Consider the following 18,876-nt stretch of genomic DNA (forward strand, 5'->3'; position numbering starts at 1 on the left):
GGGAGGGGAGGGGAGGGGAGGGGGGAGGGGGAGGGGGAGGGGGAGGGGTGGGGTGAGGTGAGGTGAGGTGAGGTGAGGTGAGGTGAGGTGAATGAAATATAGCTTTTTACATAGCTCAGCTATGAATAGTGCCAAGGTAGAATGAAACCATGAGACTAACTTAAAATTTGTGATATTAACATTAAGCAATTGGAGGGATGCATGCAAGCACATATGGTTGGTGATGTGGTAAGGCTAAGCTTTAACCCTCCTGTGTGAGGTAAAGGATAAGGACAGACCAGTACACTAACATCTGCAAGCGAGGTGGAAAGTGCCAGTAAGAACAGTCAACCAGGCGGAAAAGAGATGGTCTCCACAGAGTAGGCATGAAGTAGGGAGGCCAGGGCCATCATGGATGGCTGTAGGGGCTTCAATTTATTCGAGGTGGCCATGCTATTGTGATTTCTTTTACTTAAAAGCCTTAAAGTAATATTGAATTTATGAAACCATGTATAACATTATTTTGGTAAAAGTTAAAATTGTATAAAAGTGAGATTGGCTTATATTTCAATCTTGAGTCTGCATTCAGTTACATCAATGAACTTAATGCTGATCGCTTTAAGATGTACAGTACCAGGTCGTCTGTTTACCTTGTCTCAGGAGGGACCAGAGGTCCACTACCAAAGAGAAACACTGCAAATACGTACAACAGGAAACAGCAGTGGGAATATAGGAAGATGACCCGGGAGTCCCAAGCCAAAGGGGGATTCGGGGAGACACCAGCATAGCTATTCTGGGCTTAAAGGGGGCATTTGGTTACCTCATTCAGTCCTAGGGCCAGGAAAGAAGATTGACCTTTTGTTTCTATGGCTACCAATCTGGATATACCCTGTCAAAGACTGTTATATGGTGCCTAGAGATAAGATCTTGAGAGGGAAGTGGCTACTGTCAGCCTCAGGGGGCTTAGAGGCAGCACTGATCTCCAAGAAGTATCTGATCCCCAGAGAGGTATGGTAAGACAGAGGTTCCTCAGGGAAGTTGAGGTTAACTTCTTGGTCTACGAGTGGACACACTAGACATTAAAGAACTTCATATGGTGATTTCAGGCCCTAGAAGGACCCTCGGAGATCGCTTAGCCAAATCCTTTTAAATGAAGGTAAAGGGACTGAGTTGTAGGGAGACCAGTCTCCTCCTATTGTCACTGCTGGAACAGACAAGTACCGTGTTTCTCATCCTAGCCCTCTTCTGTTCTGAGTTAATTGGCTTTTCTTATTTTTATCTTTAAAAAACTGAGAGAGAAACTACAGGGTTATGAGAGATGTTATCTGACAACACAGTAAAGTTTTTTTTTTTTAACCTGTTTCAGCTGTATTTAATGAGACCGACCGACATTTGCCTTCTCTGTTTTGCAGCAGCTCTATGCCGCTCAGCTGGCCAGCATGCAGGTGTCACCTGGAGCAAAGATGCCATCAACTCCACAGCCACCAAACTCGGCAGGGGCAGTCTCACCTACTGGGATAAAAAATGAAAAGAGAGGGACCAGCCCTGTAACTCAAGTTAAGGTACTAGCTTTGGAGGTTTGTGGAAACGGTTTGGAAAATAGCTTTGTAAGAAAGGTAGTGAACCGGGCTATGCTGAGAGGAAGCAGCAGGAATACAGCAACATAAAAGATCCCCAAATGTGCCTCTTTATGGGGATGCCATGATTGAGCATCGAGAAACAGGTGTTTCCCTTTCGATAACAATAGTGCTATATTGTGAGACGCTTACCGAACTCCAAAAACTCACTCCTCAAAAAATCTCCCCCTTTGAGTCTGGCTTTCCTCTTTTAATGTTCACTGGCAGGAATGGCTGTGCTTGTATTGTCAGTCTTTGTCAGAGACTTGCAACACTTGTCTCCCTGTTCCTCAAGCAGACAGGAAGCTCCCTCACGTAGCAGAGTAGGTCCTAGAATCCTTGATGTTAAAAGAGGATCGAAGAAATTCGAATGCTGGACTTGGCATAGTCTGGAGGAGAGCTGTCTCAGTACTGGCTATCCCAAGGAGCTGAGGAATCACTGGCTGATGGCACTTTTGATGTCATGTCATTATGAGAGGATAAATGTGCTTTCCCAGTTATGGGAGGAGTGTAAATACATGGTTTTCTTAACTGATTTTTCAATGTCCTCAAACCGGTCACCTGAGGAATACTTGGTGACAAGAGAAATGATCAAGCACTTCAAATGTGTGCTGCATATGGTTCCTATACAAAATATAAGTTGGCTTGGGGGAACTGTATCTGCTTCCAATATGGAGTTAATAAGTTCACACTGTTTGGAGAAATAATTGTTGTGTGTAATTGGCCATGACCTTGGAGAGTTGTGCTAACTGTGGATACATGACTGTAATGCATCAGAAGTATTGCACTTGGGGAGTCTGGGCAGCCTTCAAATCTTCACATAGGAGACAGTGGAGATGAACCAGCCTCACTACTGGGTGCTCTCCAGTCACTGAAGCTATTTTATTCTGGTAAATTTTCAGATAGCAATGTTGAGATTTCAGAAAGTCTGCAAAAATAGTGGACTTCAACTATTGAAGACCAAAACCATGAACATCCTCAAGGCAGCCTGTCTATGCTTCACCCCCAAATATTAACTTAATGCCACACATTCTTTTAGATTCTCTAGAGAAATAAGGTGAAATTACACTTAATTGTTAGAAATCTTGAGCTATAACAATTAACATAGGAATTGTAAGTTTGTGGAAACACATTACTTTGTGTTCCAAATGCTTATTTGTGAATACAAATAATAGCATAGGAGCTCAAATAAGGACTAAGTCTTTTCATAGTTGTTAGAGAAAGAGTATGTGAAACACCACAACTCCTATTTGGTATTAAATATTTTGGGTATTAAATATTTTAATGTGAAAAGGTCATTTTGTAATTTAAGTTGGCCAACTGGAACTGCACCAAACCAAGCCTTTACTAGATGAGTAAATGTTCCCTGGCTAAATTCAAGTTTCTATCTGCTTTTACCATTCCAGCTTTGTGGGCCAACAGATTTTATTACTCACTTGACCACATGCAAATTCTTAGGCTTAAGAGTTCTGTATTGTTTGACTTTCCTATTTTATGTTAGCAACAAAGGACCCATTTCTTATCCTTCTTAGATCATATATTATGTATGTGAGCAGAAATATATAAACCAAAATATAAAATGAGCATTTAAATTGAATGTTCCTATTACTGAAGAATTTCTGAGAATAAACTCAGTCTGATGACTGTGAAGATTTTATCATCCAGATATATCATGGTTCCTATGATATAAAACACAATTGTGCATTGTATAGTGGAATATGACACAGCAAGATTTGTTGAAGGAAACAGAAATAAACAAGGGGTTTTCATCTATTAAAAGTCTGTCACTGCAATCTAGGAGTTGGTGGTCATGAAGGAAATGAAGGTATTTTCAGTGTTGGAATAGAAGTGTCTGCTTGCATACTCCCATTCCAAGAAAGATTGAGACTCATCGAGCTGGGCTGTATCATATATCAGCTCTATATACAGCAAAAGCCTCTCAACCTGGCAAGGCACTCAGTCCCTACAGCCTGACAAATGCCTTGTGCTATCTTAAACTGAGTGGAGGATGGCATACAATTAGCCCTACTACAATGTCACAAAATGTCACTCTTACATAGAAAGAACATAAATGTTTTCTCAGATTGTATGCTCCTAGACTGGTGACATGGTCTGCCTGCATCCTACCCTCCTACAAGTTGCTGTTTTTGTTTTTCTGTCTTATCTAACTCTACTATCTGTGTCATTCTGATGTTTGTTTGAAAGCTGTTGTATTTTTCTCTTTTTATTCATGTTATCATGTTTCTGTGTAAGCTCATAGTTATTGAATAGATACAACATATTTTGAATTTTACGGGATGTTAACTACTAAAGTGTTTGCCTCTTTTTAGATATCTGAAATCTATTCTGAGACACAAAACTTTTGATCTTCTCTGGATATACTTTTCATATTTGTTAAGTTCAAAACAACCAGGAATCTTGAGGTACTTTAGCCTCACGATGAGGCAACAGCCTCCTAAGGACTTTACTTACTGCCCTGTATGTCCATCATATGACCTTTGCACTGTGTTGATGTGAGAGTAAGCCATTCTCAGTCCTTTATGAACAAGCAGTCATTTTACCTACTCCCTTTATTTTCCCCAGCCTCAAGATGCCTTCACATGCATCTGCTGCTCAGTGCTCAACTAACTAAGCATGCAGGCCAGTCTTTTGCACTTCCTTAGCATTTTCTCTCTGTAGATCTGTCCTCTTTGGTACTCCTCAAAAGTTATGTCTACATTAGTAATCATAAACTCTGAACTCTCTACTCAGGGAGACTACCTTGTTTCCTGTGCCACGTCCCAGAAACTCCTTCTGGATAGTAATGTAAGACCAGGCTAGACCTCACTTATCTCAGGAGTCACTTTTCCCAGACTCCTAGCATAGATCTCTGTAGAGTCCTGTCTGATGCTCATCATGCCCTGTGTCCTGACAGTGAGTTCTTAACCTGGGGAAGTAAGCCTGATCCTGTCCCTCTATCATGTTTTACAATGGAGAACTTCTTGACATAAATTTTGAATTATAAATAGTAAATTAGAGCATATTTAAAACTGAAAAAGATGTTGTAAAGTCCATATTCTCAAGAAAATTGAAGAAAACATGAATAAAATAAGGCAAAGCACGGGAATAAAATTAGTTGCCTACAAGTGTTAAGTGCAGTACCACAGATGAGCAGTCACTAGATCGGGTTAGGAGCAGTTCAGACCCTCGGGAGGAAAAAATATGGAATGGAAGGCAGAACAAAATGATGCAAAATGGAACAGAGGAAAGACTCAGTCCAGGGGCAACATCACATGGGCTAACTCACACAACCAGAATAAAGAATTTGACTTACATATGAAGAAATAATGGTGGAACATGTCTCTAACTTGACAAACACTCTAAATTCAGACATTTTAGAAGTTCAGCAAACCCCATATAAAAGAAACATGGAGAACATGAGCGAAATACTTAGCATATAAATTGCTGTGATTCCAGTATGAGTGAAGGAAGTGACTAGTTTAAATATTCTTTGAGTCAAGGGCAAAAAGAAGCAAGTTAATTTAGTACATCAGATAATTTTGACATTCATAGTGGATGTAATCATGTTTCCCCAGAACATGCCCTATACTAAATATAGATTAAAGTGCATTGCAACACAGATGGGACCGAGCACTTGCTTCCTATTAATACCAAACACAACAACAATAACGAAACAACTCAGACATAGAGACAAATGATCATTTTTGATGGTCATTTGGTTGAAAGGGATGAGGGGTGAGATTTGGAGTCCAGTAAGTTAGATTTAATTATTTCCCTCTCTATACAGCCTTGAGAAGGGGCTTCTGATTATTTGTATGTTCATCTCTTCATTGTTGACTTTGAGTAGTATGGTTCATCCTCCAATGGCATCAGTGGCTCAGTGGGCTAATGCACTGCAGGTGCCCAGTGTAGTGCTTCTACACAGTCAGTGTTCCTGTCCTTCCTCCTCGCTCCTTCTCCACTGTTAATTTTCTGGCATGGCTGTTGATCGACATCCCTTCGTATATGGCTGTCTTTTTTATAGATAAAGAACTAAGCCTCAGTGAGGTCACATGTTTACCCTGGAAGAGAATGTTCTGTTACCAGATTCTGTTGTGTATTCTCAATAATGTCACTGAAAACAAGTCCCCTGTATCCCAGAAGTGAGATGGGATCTGACATTTGCTGATGATTTTGCTTCAGAATGCAATAATGCAGATCTTAATATTGAACCTTTAAATCACATATATTTAAATATGTGAAATGAGAGAAATATTGTCTGTAGCTCTTTGATGGTTGGATAAATGAGACAAAATGAAAACAAATTTCATTTTGTCTTTCAAGCCACTGGCTAACTCAGAGTTCCAAGCCAGAGATGAAAATACTGGGCTTGGTGTGGAGGGATATGGGTCTTAAAATAGACATTCCATAAATATATGTAGCAAAGATTGTAACAAGACATCACTTTAAGCATGAAAAATAAATTGCATATAGCATGGCATGTAAAACATAATTACAATGTATGCTTGCTCTTCACAAAAATTAATTTTAAACATGAATAGAGACCAGAATATAAACCATAAGAGCACCCACACCCAGAAAGCCACATAGAAGCCTGTGGTGTGGCATGGGACTCTGAGGGCAGGGGCCCTGGAGAGAAGAAGATGGCTTTCCATGTTTCCATTCTAAAGTACTTGGAATTGTTTGATTTAAAATATATATTAAAAAATTAGCTGCGGGGACTATTTATAGTCACAGGAACTTTTCAGAGAGACTAACACAAAAGCACTACAGAGCTACTGAAATTTTAAATAATTCTTTGTAAATGCCCTAGGTTAATTTAGATCCCTGAAAACACATTAGGAAATTAAGCTGTAATGTGAGCTAATTCAGATTTTAATTTGGCAAAAAGAATGATCCAACTACACAGTTAATGTAAATAGAAGCATAACACAGGGAAATTAATGAGGTTCCTTCCGATGAATCTTGAAGGAGGTAGATAATTAGCTTCTTTTGTTATTATTGTAGGAGAATGTGGCATTGTCTCGGAGGTGTAAAATAACTGTGGCTTACTAAGTGATAATGTGCTTCATTTGTCTTTTTTTAAATAATTATTTATGTTAAACTCTTGTAGGATGAAACAACAGCCCAGCCGCTGAATCTCTCATCCAGGCCTAAGACAGCAGAGCCTGTGAAGTCCCCAACATCTCCCACCCAGAGCCTCTTTCCAGCCAGCAAAACCAGCCCTGTCAATCTGCCAAACAAAAGCAGCATCCCCAGCCCCATTGGAGGAAGCCTGGGGAGAGGATCCTCTTTAGGTAAATGGAAGAGACCTGTAAACTGGGAAAGAAAGTAATTTGGTCCGTGCCTGCTAGCCCTGGGTCCTGTGTTCCTCAGGAAGGACAGTGGTGTTCTTCCCACTGAAGCAGACCCAACTTAGTATCTTGGGCAACTAGAACTTTTAGAAATTGTCACCAGTCCTGCTAGTGTCCATTTTATTTTGTTTGTTTTGTTGTTGGATTTTTTTTTTTTGGATGTTAGTGGATCCTGGCCATCAGACACTGTGGGTGGGGGGAGCTCTGAATTTTGTCAGTTTTGCACTGAAGTAATTTTGTAAGAGCATCAAGAATTGGCTTCATGCAAGAAACCATGTCACAGTATGCCTGTTCCTTTTTGCCCTCTGAAGGGCATTTTCAAAGATGTGAAGGTATTTTCTTGCCCTTGTTTGTACAGCAAAAGCATGGGTTCTACAAGGATATATCTGAACCAAAAGGTTAGGGACTGGAGTGGTTTTGTATTTCCTAATCCCTGAAAAGTCAACAGTATTGTGTACGTCATAAGGTCTGAAGAGAACAGTCCACCTGACAGAGCCTTGTAGTCTCCATTTTGAAAGACAATGTTAGGTGATCCCAGCATGCTTACCTGCTTAGGTAGAATGAAACAAAGACAAGAAGGCACTTGTCAGCAGGAACAAAGCAAAGCATTAAGGGTAGGTATTGTTACTAGACTCTTCACATCTCTTGGTTTCCAAATAAATTCTGGTAGTGGGGAGATTCAAAGGGGTTGGGAACTAGACTAGCCATTTCTTTACTGTGTCTTCTTGTATTGTTGAATCATGGAGCCTTATTGCCTATCATAATTAGATACAGTAATGTGTGGGTAGAGCCATCAAAATTTATATGTAGTCTTGCCACTTTGTTTAATTTCACTTTACAAGTTAGGTAGTGTAGTTCTTACAGGTACAATGACTGAGCCCTAGACCTGTGCTGTGAACTAACAGAACCAGGACTTACACACAGGTCTCTCACCCAGAACTCTCTGCTCTCTTGAAGCTCAACTGGGCTGAGTGTGACTGTGTCTTCTGACAGTAAGTTATAGTGTTTAGGATGTGGACAGCAGCCTGTTCTGATTTCTAGTTAAGTTCCTCTCTTAGGAGCCACAATGTCTCACATCCTGTCAGGGTCCCTCAGAGAGAGGACAGTGATACACATCCAGAACATTAACATGAACTGTTTCTTTTGGCTGGCATTTTGGGAATTGGGAGATGAGAAAAGAGAACCAATGTAAGGAAAGCAGTGGTCGGCTCCTTAAAGTGGCTTCGTGTAGTCCACTTTCACATGTTGCTTGGAGTACTTGTGGCCTGGACTGTGCATCTAAAGGGGTAGATACAGAGCTGGCATGCCCTAGGCCCTGCTCCTGTCAGCAGCTTGTTAGGTAGGAAGCCAGATGGGCAGGAGTAACAGCATCAGCTGTTGGACAGCAATCTTGTGCAAATAATATTCCACAAAAGTGATCTTTTATTTAATCAGCAAACTTCTAAACAAAGGAAATTGTTTTTTAATATTTTATAATAAAGTAACTGACTTTAAAAAACATTTTCATAGACAGCTTTTTGAAACTTTTTGCAGCATTTCTGTATATATGTATTATATATATATGTATATATATATATACACACACACATATATGTACATATATTGTACATACAAGGCATGTGATATAAAGCTTGATTGTAGTCTGGTTTCTCTGTTCCTTTCTCTGTGAGGTGTATACATATATGCATACATGCCTCTCACACACATGTGTGGTGAAATACAAAGGGCCTCACACAAGTTAGATTGTGTCAAATACATAACAGCAACTGAAATCTATCAGTAATCAAATAATTGCCCTCTTTTGTCTCAAAATGGAAAAACTGATCCAAAGTATTCATTTAAGCTGAGAAAAATGCAAGGCATAGAGGAAAATTAGTTCTCATTTCATTTTCCCCTCTGGGTTACACGGAATATAATGAAGGAAAATGTTTCTTCTTACTTGTTTTTAGGATCTGTGCTCATGTGAAAGCCATTGCCACACATACTGCTTCACTGTCAGGAGCAGGGGTGGGGGAGAGGGCTGGAAGCTGTGGGTGTCCAAGCTGGGGCTTGGGCAGGGTTGTCATCCTCTTGGTAAATAACCGAGGCAGCATGATAAGAAGAATGCTTCATTAACCAGCCAGCTCTGCAGAGAATGGAGAGCGTGGTGTGTTCCTTCCCGCCCCCTCGCTCCTGCAGTGGACACATAACACACACACAGATGTCATCATAGTGCACATGTACCCTCTTAGGTCTCATTCTGTTGAGCTTCAAACCGCTCTCCTGTACATAGCATACCAAATAAACAGAGGATCTAGACAGAAATCTCAGCTGCCTCTCTGCCTAGCCCCTGTTTTGTCCCTTCCCCACAGATCAGCAAAGACTGTACATAAATTATAGACACATGGAAAGCAATTACCCTTCCAATAGATCTAGGACTGGAATGTAGGAGCATTGATACTGTAGGCACAAGCAAGGCAAATACTCCCCGCTATACATACAAAAACCTAGACCTAGGTTCAGAGAAGCTAGGACCAGTCATCTGTGAGAGGGTAGAAGATAACCACACAGCCTGGAGTGCTGGAGTATCCTCCACGGGCTAACTGCACCCTGAACCTGTACAGCTTGGCTGAGTTGACTTCTATTCTCTAACTAGTGTTGTCGTTTTCTTAATAACAAATGTGTTCCTTTCTTGCTCAGAGAATACAGCGTTACCCCGGGGAGTGGATCACTTGGGAGACTGTCTCCACATACCTCTAATAATGCCCCCTGTGTATGCAGATATACTATCCAGTCTCAACTCTCCTGCCCTGTTTGGGGACCAGGACACAGTGATGAAAGCCATTCAGGAGGCTCGGAAGATGCGAGAACAGATTCAGCGGGAGCAGCAACAGCAGCCACACGGAGTTGATGGGAAACTGTCTTCCATGAATAACATGGGGCTGAGCAACTGCAGGACTGAGAAGGTAATCCTGCATCCCTCTCCACTGCATGGCAGGCCCACCAGCTCACCCTCATCTCTCTTTCTTTAGGCCCCCAGGTCCTAACTTGCTACCAAAGATCTGGACTTCCAGCTTGAGGGCCACCTTGTAACTTACTGTGTCACATGGTCACATTCCTGCTGGTCAGCACTTAGGTTGCCTCCAAGGTACCCAACCTACCTGCCTGGTGCTGTCTCTCTGTCCCATTCTGAAATACTTAGGCACTTTCTAATAAAGACTGTAAACTATTCAATTAGGATGAAAATAGAGTGTAAGAATGTTTAAAAGAATACAAACACAAGCTCACAATGACAGTTAAGTGAACTGTTGCTCACCATTAAATTTAATGCTATGCTTTCCTCAAAAAGTAAAAACCAAAACCAAGAAAATTTCAAACTGTATTCGATTTTTATCATTTTGATCCAGCAAATCACTTATGCAATATCTGTTCTGAGATAGACTCATATAACAGAATGGAACCTGGAACACAGGCCTGAGTTATACAGAGCACACACTGACAGGGGAAGGAGACCGTGAAGAGGTAAGCAGGAATATTAGGTCGAGTCACTACATGTCTAGGAGCCAAGAGGACAGTTAAAGGGAAGAAGCCAGTGGCAGTAAGGACTGTCTGGGCTTATGACTCAGGATAGAGACCTGGAGGAAGCCATGGTGCAGCCACAGGAACAGGATAGAAGGCACTCCAAAGAGGGAGAGCTATGGTTATACAGGCCAGTATGGCCAGACTGTCGCAGGAGAGAGAGCAGCAGAGGACATGAGGTAAAAGTCATAGCCTGGGAAAAGCATGGTAGACATGGTGGGTTCTGGGAAGCCTCTTCAGTTCATCCCACACTGGATCTGTCTGGGGTGTGAATGAGATCTCACCGACATAGAGGAGACCATTTGGCCTCCTGAAGAAGCGTGGAAATGGGGTGACTGGGAGGAGTGTCTGACAAGACAACTTATTCCTTTTCTAAACACAAATACTTGCCCAGCACTAAATTACAAGAAAATGTTTATTTGTTTACTTTTAAATGTGGGACTACTGTAGAGGGACAGATGAATTCTATGATAGAAAATAGTAATAGTAGCTAAGTAAATGTTAGAACACTTACATATGTTTATTCGGTAAACTAAAACTGCAGGCTGCTGAGCTCAGGCCAAAGTCTCCCTTTGTTTCAGTCTTCACTAACTGTGGTGAGGACACAGTGGCAGAGGTTGCACAATCCGAGAAAAGCTTGTGGTTTCCCCAGTTCCCTGCAGGATTTTTCTATTCGCTTCTGAAGAAGCTGGAAGTGTGTGGTGCTATTAGTATTCCCCTGTGTGGCCTGACCATCTGGAAGCTCAGGTGTAACCCTTTCCCAAGTAAGGATACATTGGTTTGTGTAGAGAGGCAGGGAATTCACCTATGTGGCTCTCGAGCCAGTCTCCAAGCCATGTTATAAGCTGTGCGCTCTGCAGCTCTCCTGGCATGTCCTCCCCTTCTCTTCTTGGCTTCTAATTGTTGCGGTAACCCTGGCTTGTGTCTGCTCTACCTCGATTTCCTCCTGTTTTTTTTCTGAATGCTTTCTGTCCTGGGGGTCTACTTTGTAACCTCCCTAATCCATTGTGACTTTACTTTAACTTGATGACGTGTATAAAATCTCTACTTCACAATAAGGCCACAGTCATAGCTGCATAAGGTTGAGACTTTCCTCTTCAGGAAACCATGTGACCCTTTACAAGGGGTGCAAATGGATAGCTCATTCCCAACCTCTTGGGCTACATCAGGAGACATGTGGTGTGCAGTGTAGGATGGGGCTGATAGAGCTGGTAACATGATGGGACACTCCAAGCCTCATGTGGACTAGATTAACCTCCGAGAGAGCTGGCCTCCCAAAGCCTAGTAAAGATGTGATTTTCCCCTGAGTTCTCATTGTACTGTGGCTGCCGTTAGCTTCCTACAGGGTCTGGCACACCATACATAAACTCAGGCAGCACACCTACCCATAGAAGCGAAAATTTAGAAATTAGTACTTTGCATCTTATGTAGTTACTTACTATGCTCAGTTGGAGCTGGAGGTCCAATATTGACCCTGTGGCACTTCAAATTCCAAAGCTTAATTTTTATTTCCCATTGACTTTTCTTAATTCATTTTGGAGGAAGAAATCTGAAGTTAAAATTGAAAAAGAAAACTTTATTTTTCCCTGGAAGTTATGATAGGAAAATGATAAGTGAGGTTGACTTTGAACACACCGATAAACTACAACCTAAAATATAAGAGAACTTCAAGGTAAGCCACGATGTGGTTTTCGCAGAGCCAGGAAGCTATGCTTTCCCAGCTAAAGGGTCTCATTGTGTCAGTAGATAACTTTACTGGGGTTGAATTTGGGGCACTGGAAGCCCATGCTCTTTAGGGATGCTATGTATGTTCATTAGCTCTTATAGAATCTCAGACCTCCTGACCTCTGGCTTGGGCTGGTTTGTGTGATGTGGGCCTTGTTGGCCTCTAGAGGGAATTTCTGTGCCTGCTAGGCCCATTGCTGCTTATAGGAATGCATCAAGGGCCCCATCCAGAGACCCTGACGGTAGCTTTGGCTCTCTTATGACTCAGATCTCCATCCTTCTAAATAGAAAGGATAAGTATATAATATGCAAAAAGACTAGGAAGTAGACTGGAACAAATCCAGCTTAATATCTGGCTTCAAAATTGCTGCCTTTGAACCACTAGACCAGTTTTCTTTAAATATAAAGACGCTTAAACTAGACTTAGGAATTTGTTCTTTGGACCCCATATCACAGTTTTAGGTAAGTTTTATAACATTGCAGTCATAAGCCTTGTCATTGACTAAGCATACTTCTCTCTAGTACTTGAACATTCTTTACAAAAGAATGTAGCACACACCTGGGCTCCCTGGGAAGCAAACCATTAGCTGGATGTTAGTGGCGGGTGTGTGTATGTGTGTGTCAGGGGGTTACTCTCCAAAATTGCTGTCTGTAGGAGGGACAGGGACAAAGCAGGACTTGCTGAGGAAATAGTGGCACCGTGCCTCTACCAGCAGCTCCTACATAAACTCCAGGACCCCACAGCTATTGAGAACTGCTCCAAATTTAGAGAGGAGAATGAGTTTTGTATATTAGTGCCAAGTCAGTCCTTGCATGAAAACTGCCCTGAAAAGAGGATTTGACCTGAGGTGACTGTCTTTAGCTGAAACAAGGCCAGATAGGCTGGGGAATCACATGCCAGTGTCTACCATTCCTGTCACGTGTATCACTCTAGCTGTCATTAAATAGATGCTGTATGTATAACCAGGGTGGGCTAACATTTATGGCCCAAGAACAGGGAAGCTGTGTTTCCTTAACACACACACAAGATCATTTGTGTGTCATATGAATACATATTTACCCATGATCTGTTTCACTTTATTGAGCAAATCTCTGTTTTGCCAAAACATCACCACTGATTTGATCTGTCAGAACAGCGCCAGTGGAGTATCTCTGGAGCTGTTGCAGGGTGTTCAGGGTCTGCTAAATACATAGATTGTGGGGACAATAGACTGTAACGGCACCGCAGGAGCTCTTCTGCACCATCATCTCCAAGAGCCTCTGTTCGCACACCACACAAACGCGCGCGAGTGCGCGCACGCGCACACACATACACACACACACACACACACACACTATGAGCGTCCTGCCAGCAGAAGGCTGAGTTTCCATCCTAAGTTAGCTTTTCCCACCAAGAACACCAGCCGGCCCCATCTGTGCTGGAGCACCAGTGCGATTAGATCATATTATGGTGAATTCCTTACCACACTTTTTTCTTCTGATAATTCTAAGTATTTTTGTTGTGAAAATCCACTGCAGAATTTCAACCACTCTATTTACGAATATCCTATGCTAAACTCGGGGTATATGGCTAAGAGAGAGGTGAGGCAGGATGTCCTTCTTCATGTATGGTCTGTGGTATGTTTGATGTATGAATGTGGACTCAGCAATTGGCTAGAGAATGTTCTTGTGTGAGTATCATGTCAGGTCGCGGTGCTCAGAAATGGGCAGGCTGCACAGGCATACACATGTGGCCTGAGCCACTACTCCATCTGGGAACTGCTTGAGAAAGATTTTGGCTCTCAGCAGATGTCAAAATGAGCTACAGTGACACAAAAAACACACTTTACCTGCATCTGAAGTACGTGAACTGTGACTGAAAGTACAGAGTAGAAAATGGAGTTTTGTGGTGGAGAGCTAGCTTAGCCTGTTCATGATCCTGGGTTTGTCAAAACCCAATAAAACCAAACCAGTCAACCACCACCACCACCACCAACCCTCTGGCATGAGGGAATGCAAGGGAACATTAAGTCTATCTGGTAGTGACTACTGGTTACACGGAAGAACTAGCCCCAGAGAAAGGACGGAGCTTCCTGACAGTCGGGACTTAAAGCAAAAACGTGTTTAATTCTTGGTGCTTCTCATCCCACATTACTATTTCCACATAGAAAATTGTATCTGATTCAGTTAGCAACTTCTATGATAGTTTTAAGTCTGGCACATTAAAAAAAAAACCAACTTGTATACTGACTGTCTGAAACCTTTGGTGGAATAAGGAAAAGATAGACACAGAAAAGCATGAACCTCCTGCTTTCTGTCTCCACAATGCCTTGTCCATACCAGGCTGTTCTTTGGCTCTGGATACATAAACAGATGGTTGATTGATGCGTATATGTATATGTATATGTATATGTATATGTATATGTGTATGTATGTGTATGTATGTGTATATATATATATATTCTACACACACACAAACACACACACAGAAGTGGCTAGGTGAGGCCACACAATAGATGAGAGACAGCCTGGTCTCCACGTTGATTCATCATGAGTCTCTGTTCTTCCTGTCATGTTTTCTGACACTCTTACCTAAATAAATTACTTTACCTTTCTGAGTTCCAATGGCCAGAGCTATGACATGAAGGTGAGACTCTTTTCCTTGAAGGATTATCTGAGGAATAGTGTAAGGAAGATGCATCTCACGTGGAAGATGCCCAAATGGAATCAGCTTCTTTCTCACTTTCAAACTGTAGCGTGTCAACTATGTGCTAATTTTGTTCTCTCTCTCTCTGATGCATTCTAGTGATTCGAGATAGAATCACTGTGCTTTAGGGACCGTGGTGTCTGCAATAGTGTGAAGGCTTGGAAGACCCTAATAGGCAGCTGCACACAAATCCACCTATGCACTTTTATTCTAAAGGGACTTTTAAAAGTTATAAAATTGTGTTTATTATTATTATGGGATGTGTATCCATGATTGTGTGGGCATACATGGCATGTGTGGAAATCAGAGGACAACTCTGTGGAGTCAGTTCTCTCCTACCTTAATATGTGTTCTGGAGACTGAGCTCAGATTTCCAGGTTTGCTGCTTAGTGGATTTCCTTGCCAAGCCTTCTCGTTAACCCTTGGGGAACTTTCATACACTAGTAACCTGCTAGAATCTGGGTGTAGCCACCAAGATAATAATATTCAAACATGACCTGTTGTTGGTTAGGGAGCTTTGTTTTCTTCTGATTAATTAGATTTTTAATAATACTTTCTTTTAAAAAATACTTAACCTGGTGTTTGATAGCAGCAAGCATCACTCATGCTCAGATGGTACTTTTTCCAGTCAGATAAAATAAGACTGTGATAAGCTCCTGACCGAGGCACATTGTAAACTGGTTGCTAGTTTCTTAAAAGCCACTGTTGCATTTTTCCAAGTATAGATCCTTGCTCCTTGCCTGACTTTGCAAAGCTCAGCCCATCAGCACCACAGTGTATAAAGCTTCCCCTCTAATTGGGAAAAGGAAACAGGAAGCAGACTCTGCTGCTCGTGGTCGGTTGCCACAGCTTCTTGTTATTTCTACAGCGGAATCAGATATTTACTGTTGCATGACAAGGTAAGCATAATCAAAAGATCAATGCAGCCATACAACAGTGACTGAAATGGAGCTGAGAGCAAGTTATTTACTACGGAATGACTGAACTCCTTATACAGACCAGGGGGATATTACTGTTTTCAAAGCAAGTGTATGCAGAACCAATTGATTGGGACTATTGTCTTTGCAGTTTGACTGGCATGATCAGTTACAGTGTTTCCTCTGTTTCCTTTGCTCCCAAAACTATACTATGGAGGAATGTAGACCACAGTGGAGATTTCACAGGAAGGGGCAGATTCTGTGATCATTTTTTGTTTGCAAAGAAGAGCAGCAGTCAGTTTAAAAGACATTGTAAGATACTTTAAACATGATAAACAATACTTAAAAAGTACTTTATACTCCCAAAATACTACCTATTACATACAGTGTCTCTTTTGATCTGTTGGGGATACAGGCTTTGCTGTCCCTGTTTCTTAAGTGGGGAAGCAAAGGCCAGTTAAGACCACTTTACTCCAGCATGCCTCCTCTCCATCATCTTGTTTGTTTCCCACACCTCCAGAAAATGGAGAGGGTAACTTTACTTAGAAATTAAACCAAGGTGTATATCAAAGCTCCAAACATTCATTTTAATGATCATGCCACTATCAGGAGCATGCTACATAAACACATTTGTTTCTGCGTGCTTTTTGAGATGAACATCTATAGTTTTACTTAAAGAATATACATACATCAGAAGCTCTATACAATTAAAAGAGAGCAATGAGGGTTTATTAATGCTGCATTTTGCATTTGAACCAGTAGCACTGGGCAGCTCTGTGAGCTGTGTGTAGACTCTGATTGAATGCAACCATTACCTTCTTTCTTCCCTGTTGTCAGGGCTATTTCATTGGTTGCCTAGCTACTGGTTTAAGGCTTAATTCATTTAAAAAAAATAAAACGTTACTTGGTTGTGTTTCTTATTTCCTCTGCACTCTCACTGGGAAAAATGGTGAGGACTGGTACAGGCTTTCAGGACTCAAGATGCTTTTTAAGGACAGAGGTGAGGGTTTGGAGCAGATAGGAAGCTTTCAGGTTTGTTTATAAGTATTTAGGTCAAAATGCAAAATCCAGTTATCATTTCTTCTAGTAAACATGTTAAGACTCAACCCTGTCAGTTTTTTGTGCCTAGTGGTTTTGTGCATAGCTCTGTAGGAGCTATTATCTGGACAATGTATAAAACATTCTTATTAATTAAAACCCTCACTAGGGTCTTTCTAAGCCTTCGTCCTTCTAGGTTAATTCTTTCTCCTGCCAGGGTGTCCTCAGCTCTTGAGGTCTCAAGGTCCTTCCACATTGCTGTATATAATAGAGAGAGGAAATGAATTGAACAAATAATGTCTCAGTATGATTGTGGAAAGAATTTTGGCATACTGGATCTTCTAAAGGGCTCAGGAGGTTTAAGAGCGGGGATTGTGAACTATTCTAGACTGTACCATACACCTATCCATATCATCTGAATTTCATTTGCTTTAATTTTAAAACTCTTCTACTCAAACATCATAAGTATTTAGCAATAAGTAGAGTTTTGTGGTTTAATTCTCTTGGAGTTAAGGAGGAAAACTGTTAACAGAACTGTGTGGCTTGCCTTAATACAGAAAAAAGTCATTCTGAGTGATTTGCAGTGCCACATAATGTGAAACAGGTAAATAAGATCTACAGGGAAAAGAGCTAGTGGGAAAGGAAACAACTAGGAAGAACCAAGGCACACAGGTGAAGGTGAGACAAAGTCAGGTAACAGTGTGGAAAATAAGCACACAAGCAGTTTTGATGTTCACGTTTGCTTAATTGCTAATGGGGTCTGTGGTAGTTTGAATAGATCTGTCCCCTATAGATTCGTATATTGAATGATTGGCCATAGAGAGTGGTACTGTTAGGAGGTGTGGCTTCTATACCATTCAGCACGGGCTCTCACCTTATACATGAGGGAAGTGAGGCAGAAAGGACTGGAACTGTTGCCTACTCCAAAATGAGAGGCATTGGGAAAGGGTACAAGACCCAAATCCCCAGCATTTGGGCCAATATGCATTCCAGATCTCAGGACGGCTTCCATTTCCTAAGGTGACAGTGACTCTCAACTTTACATAATGTGACTTCAGTCTAGTCCTCCTCTGTTACATGTTATAATCCTTGCAACAGTGACCCGTGCACATATGATATATGGTACACACATATGTATAGTATATGAAATATACATATATGCTACATATATGGATAACAACCAACATCCATAAGATTAGATATTAAAACTGAAACATTAGAATACTTATTTAAAACAATAACAACTTAATTAGATATCAAAAGCAAAAATATACATATACATACATATACACATATATAATATACACATATAATATACATATATATTATATATACATATATACATATATACATATATACATATGTATATATATATACATACATATATATGCTGTATAATACCTTATTAGAGTTAAAGGTCAAAGGACACATTTGTTTTCTAGGCATGTTTAGTGCACAGTAAGCACTTAGTAGCATATGCAATGATTTAAGTTGATGCCAAAAACAATTTTTTTTACATCCATTTTATATGACATTTTGGTTCTCACTAGCTCACATTTGTTAAAGGTTTACAAAAGTCTTTCTGGAAGTAGCCAGGCGAGTAACACTAGCCCTTTTTCTTTATCTGAGGAGACTCCTCTGGCAGTTGCAGTTTTGAGAATTATGAGGATGTCAGTATACTGTCTTCAAAGCATTTTTTTTATTTGTTGATCAACTACAGTTGGCTCTCACACCCTCCTTACAGATAACTTCCTATCACTCTGCTTTGCAGGCACAAATGAGGTTCCAGGAACTGAAATCATTAGCTGATCTGCATACAGGGAGCAAGAGCCAGAGAAGTGAAGCTCTTCACACTCATAGTTTCATAGCCAACATCTTTTCCATTGTAGCAGACAGACTTCATCGTTTCTCACGGTGCCAGTCTCTGCCATGTGTCCTAGTGAACCCTAAACAGAGTCTCTCTCTCTCTCTCTCTCTCTCTCTCTCTCTCTCTCTCTCTCTCT

At 41.1% G+C, this 18,876-nt stretch overlaps 1 protein-coding gene across 3 annotated transcripts in view; it reads left to right on the forward strand.

Moving 5' to 3' along the window:
• The window catches only part of Sox6 (SRY-box 6), a 545,917-nt gene that overhangs the window by 467,433 nt on the left and 59,608 nt on the right, over positions 1 to 18,876 (forward strand). For all 3 annotated transcript variants that reach the window (XM_028778215.1, XM_028778216.1, XM_028778214.1), the window contains 3 exons: positions 1,392 to 1,541; positions 6,709 to 6,892; positions 9,710 to 9,894. In XM_028778215.1, the coding sequence (XP_028634048.1) occupies positions 1,392 to 1,541; positions 6,709 to 6,892; positions 9,710 to 9,894 (519 nt within the window). The remainder of the gene's footprint in view (positions 1 to 1,391; positions 1,542 to 6,708; positions 6,893 to 9,709; positions 9,895 to 18,876) is intronic.

This window comes from Grammomys surdaster, unplaced genomic scaffold (genome assembly GCF_004785775.1).
Source record: "Grammomys surdaster isolate TR1022 unplaced genomic scaffold, NIH_TR_1.0 330, whole genome shotgun sequence".
In the NCBI taxonomy this organism is placed as follows: domain Eukaryota; kingdom Metazoa; phylum Chordata; class Mammalia; order Rodentia; family Muridae; genus Grammomys; species Grammomys surdaster.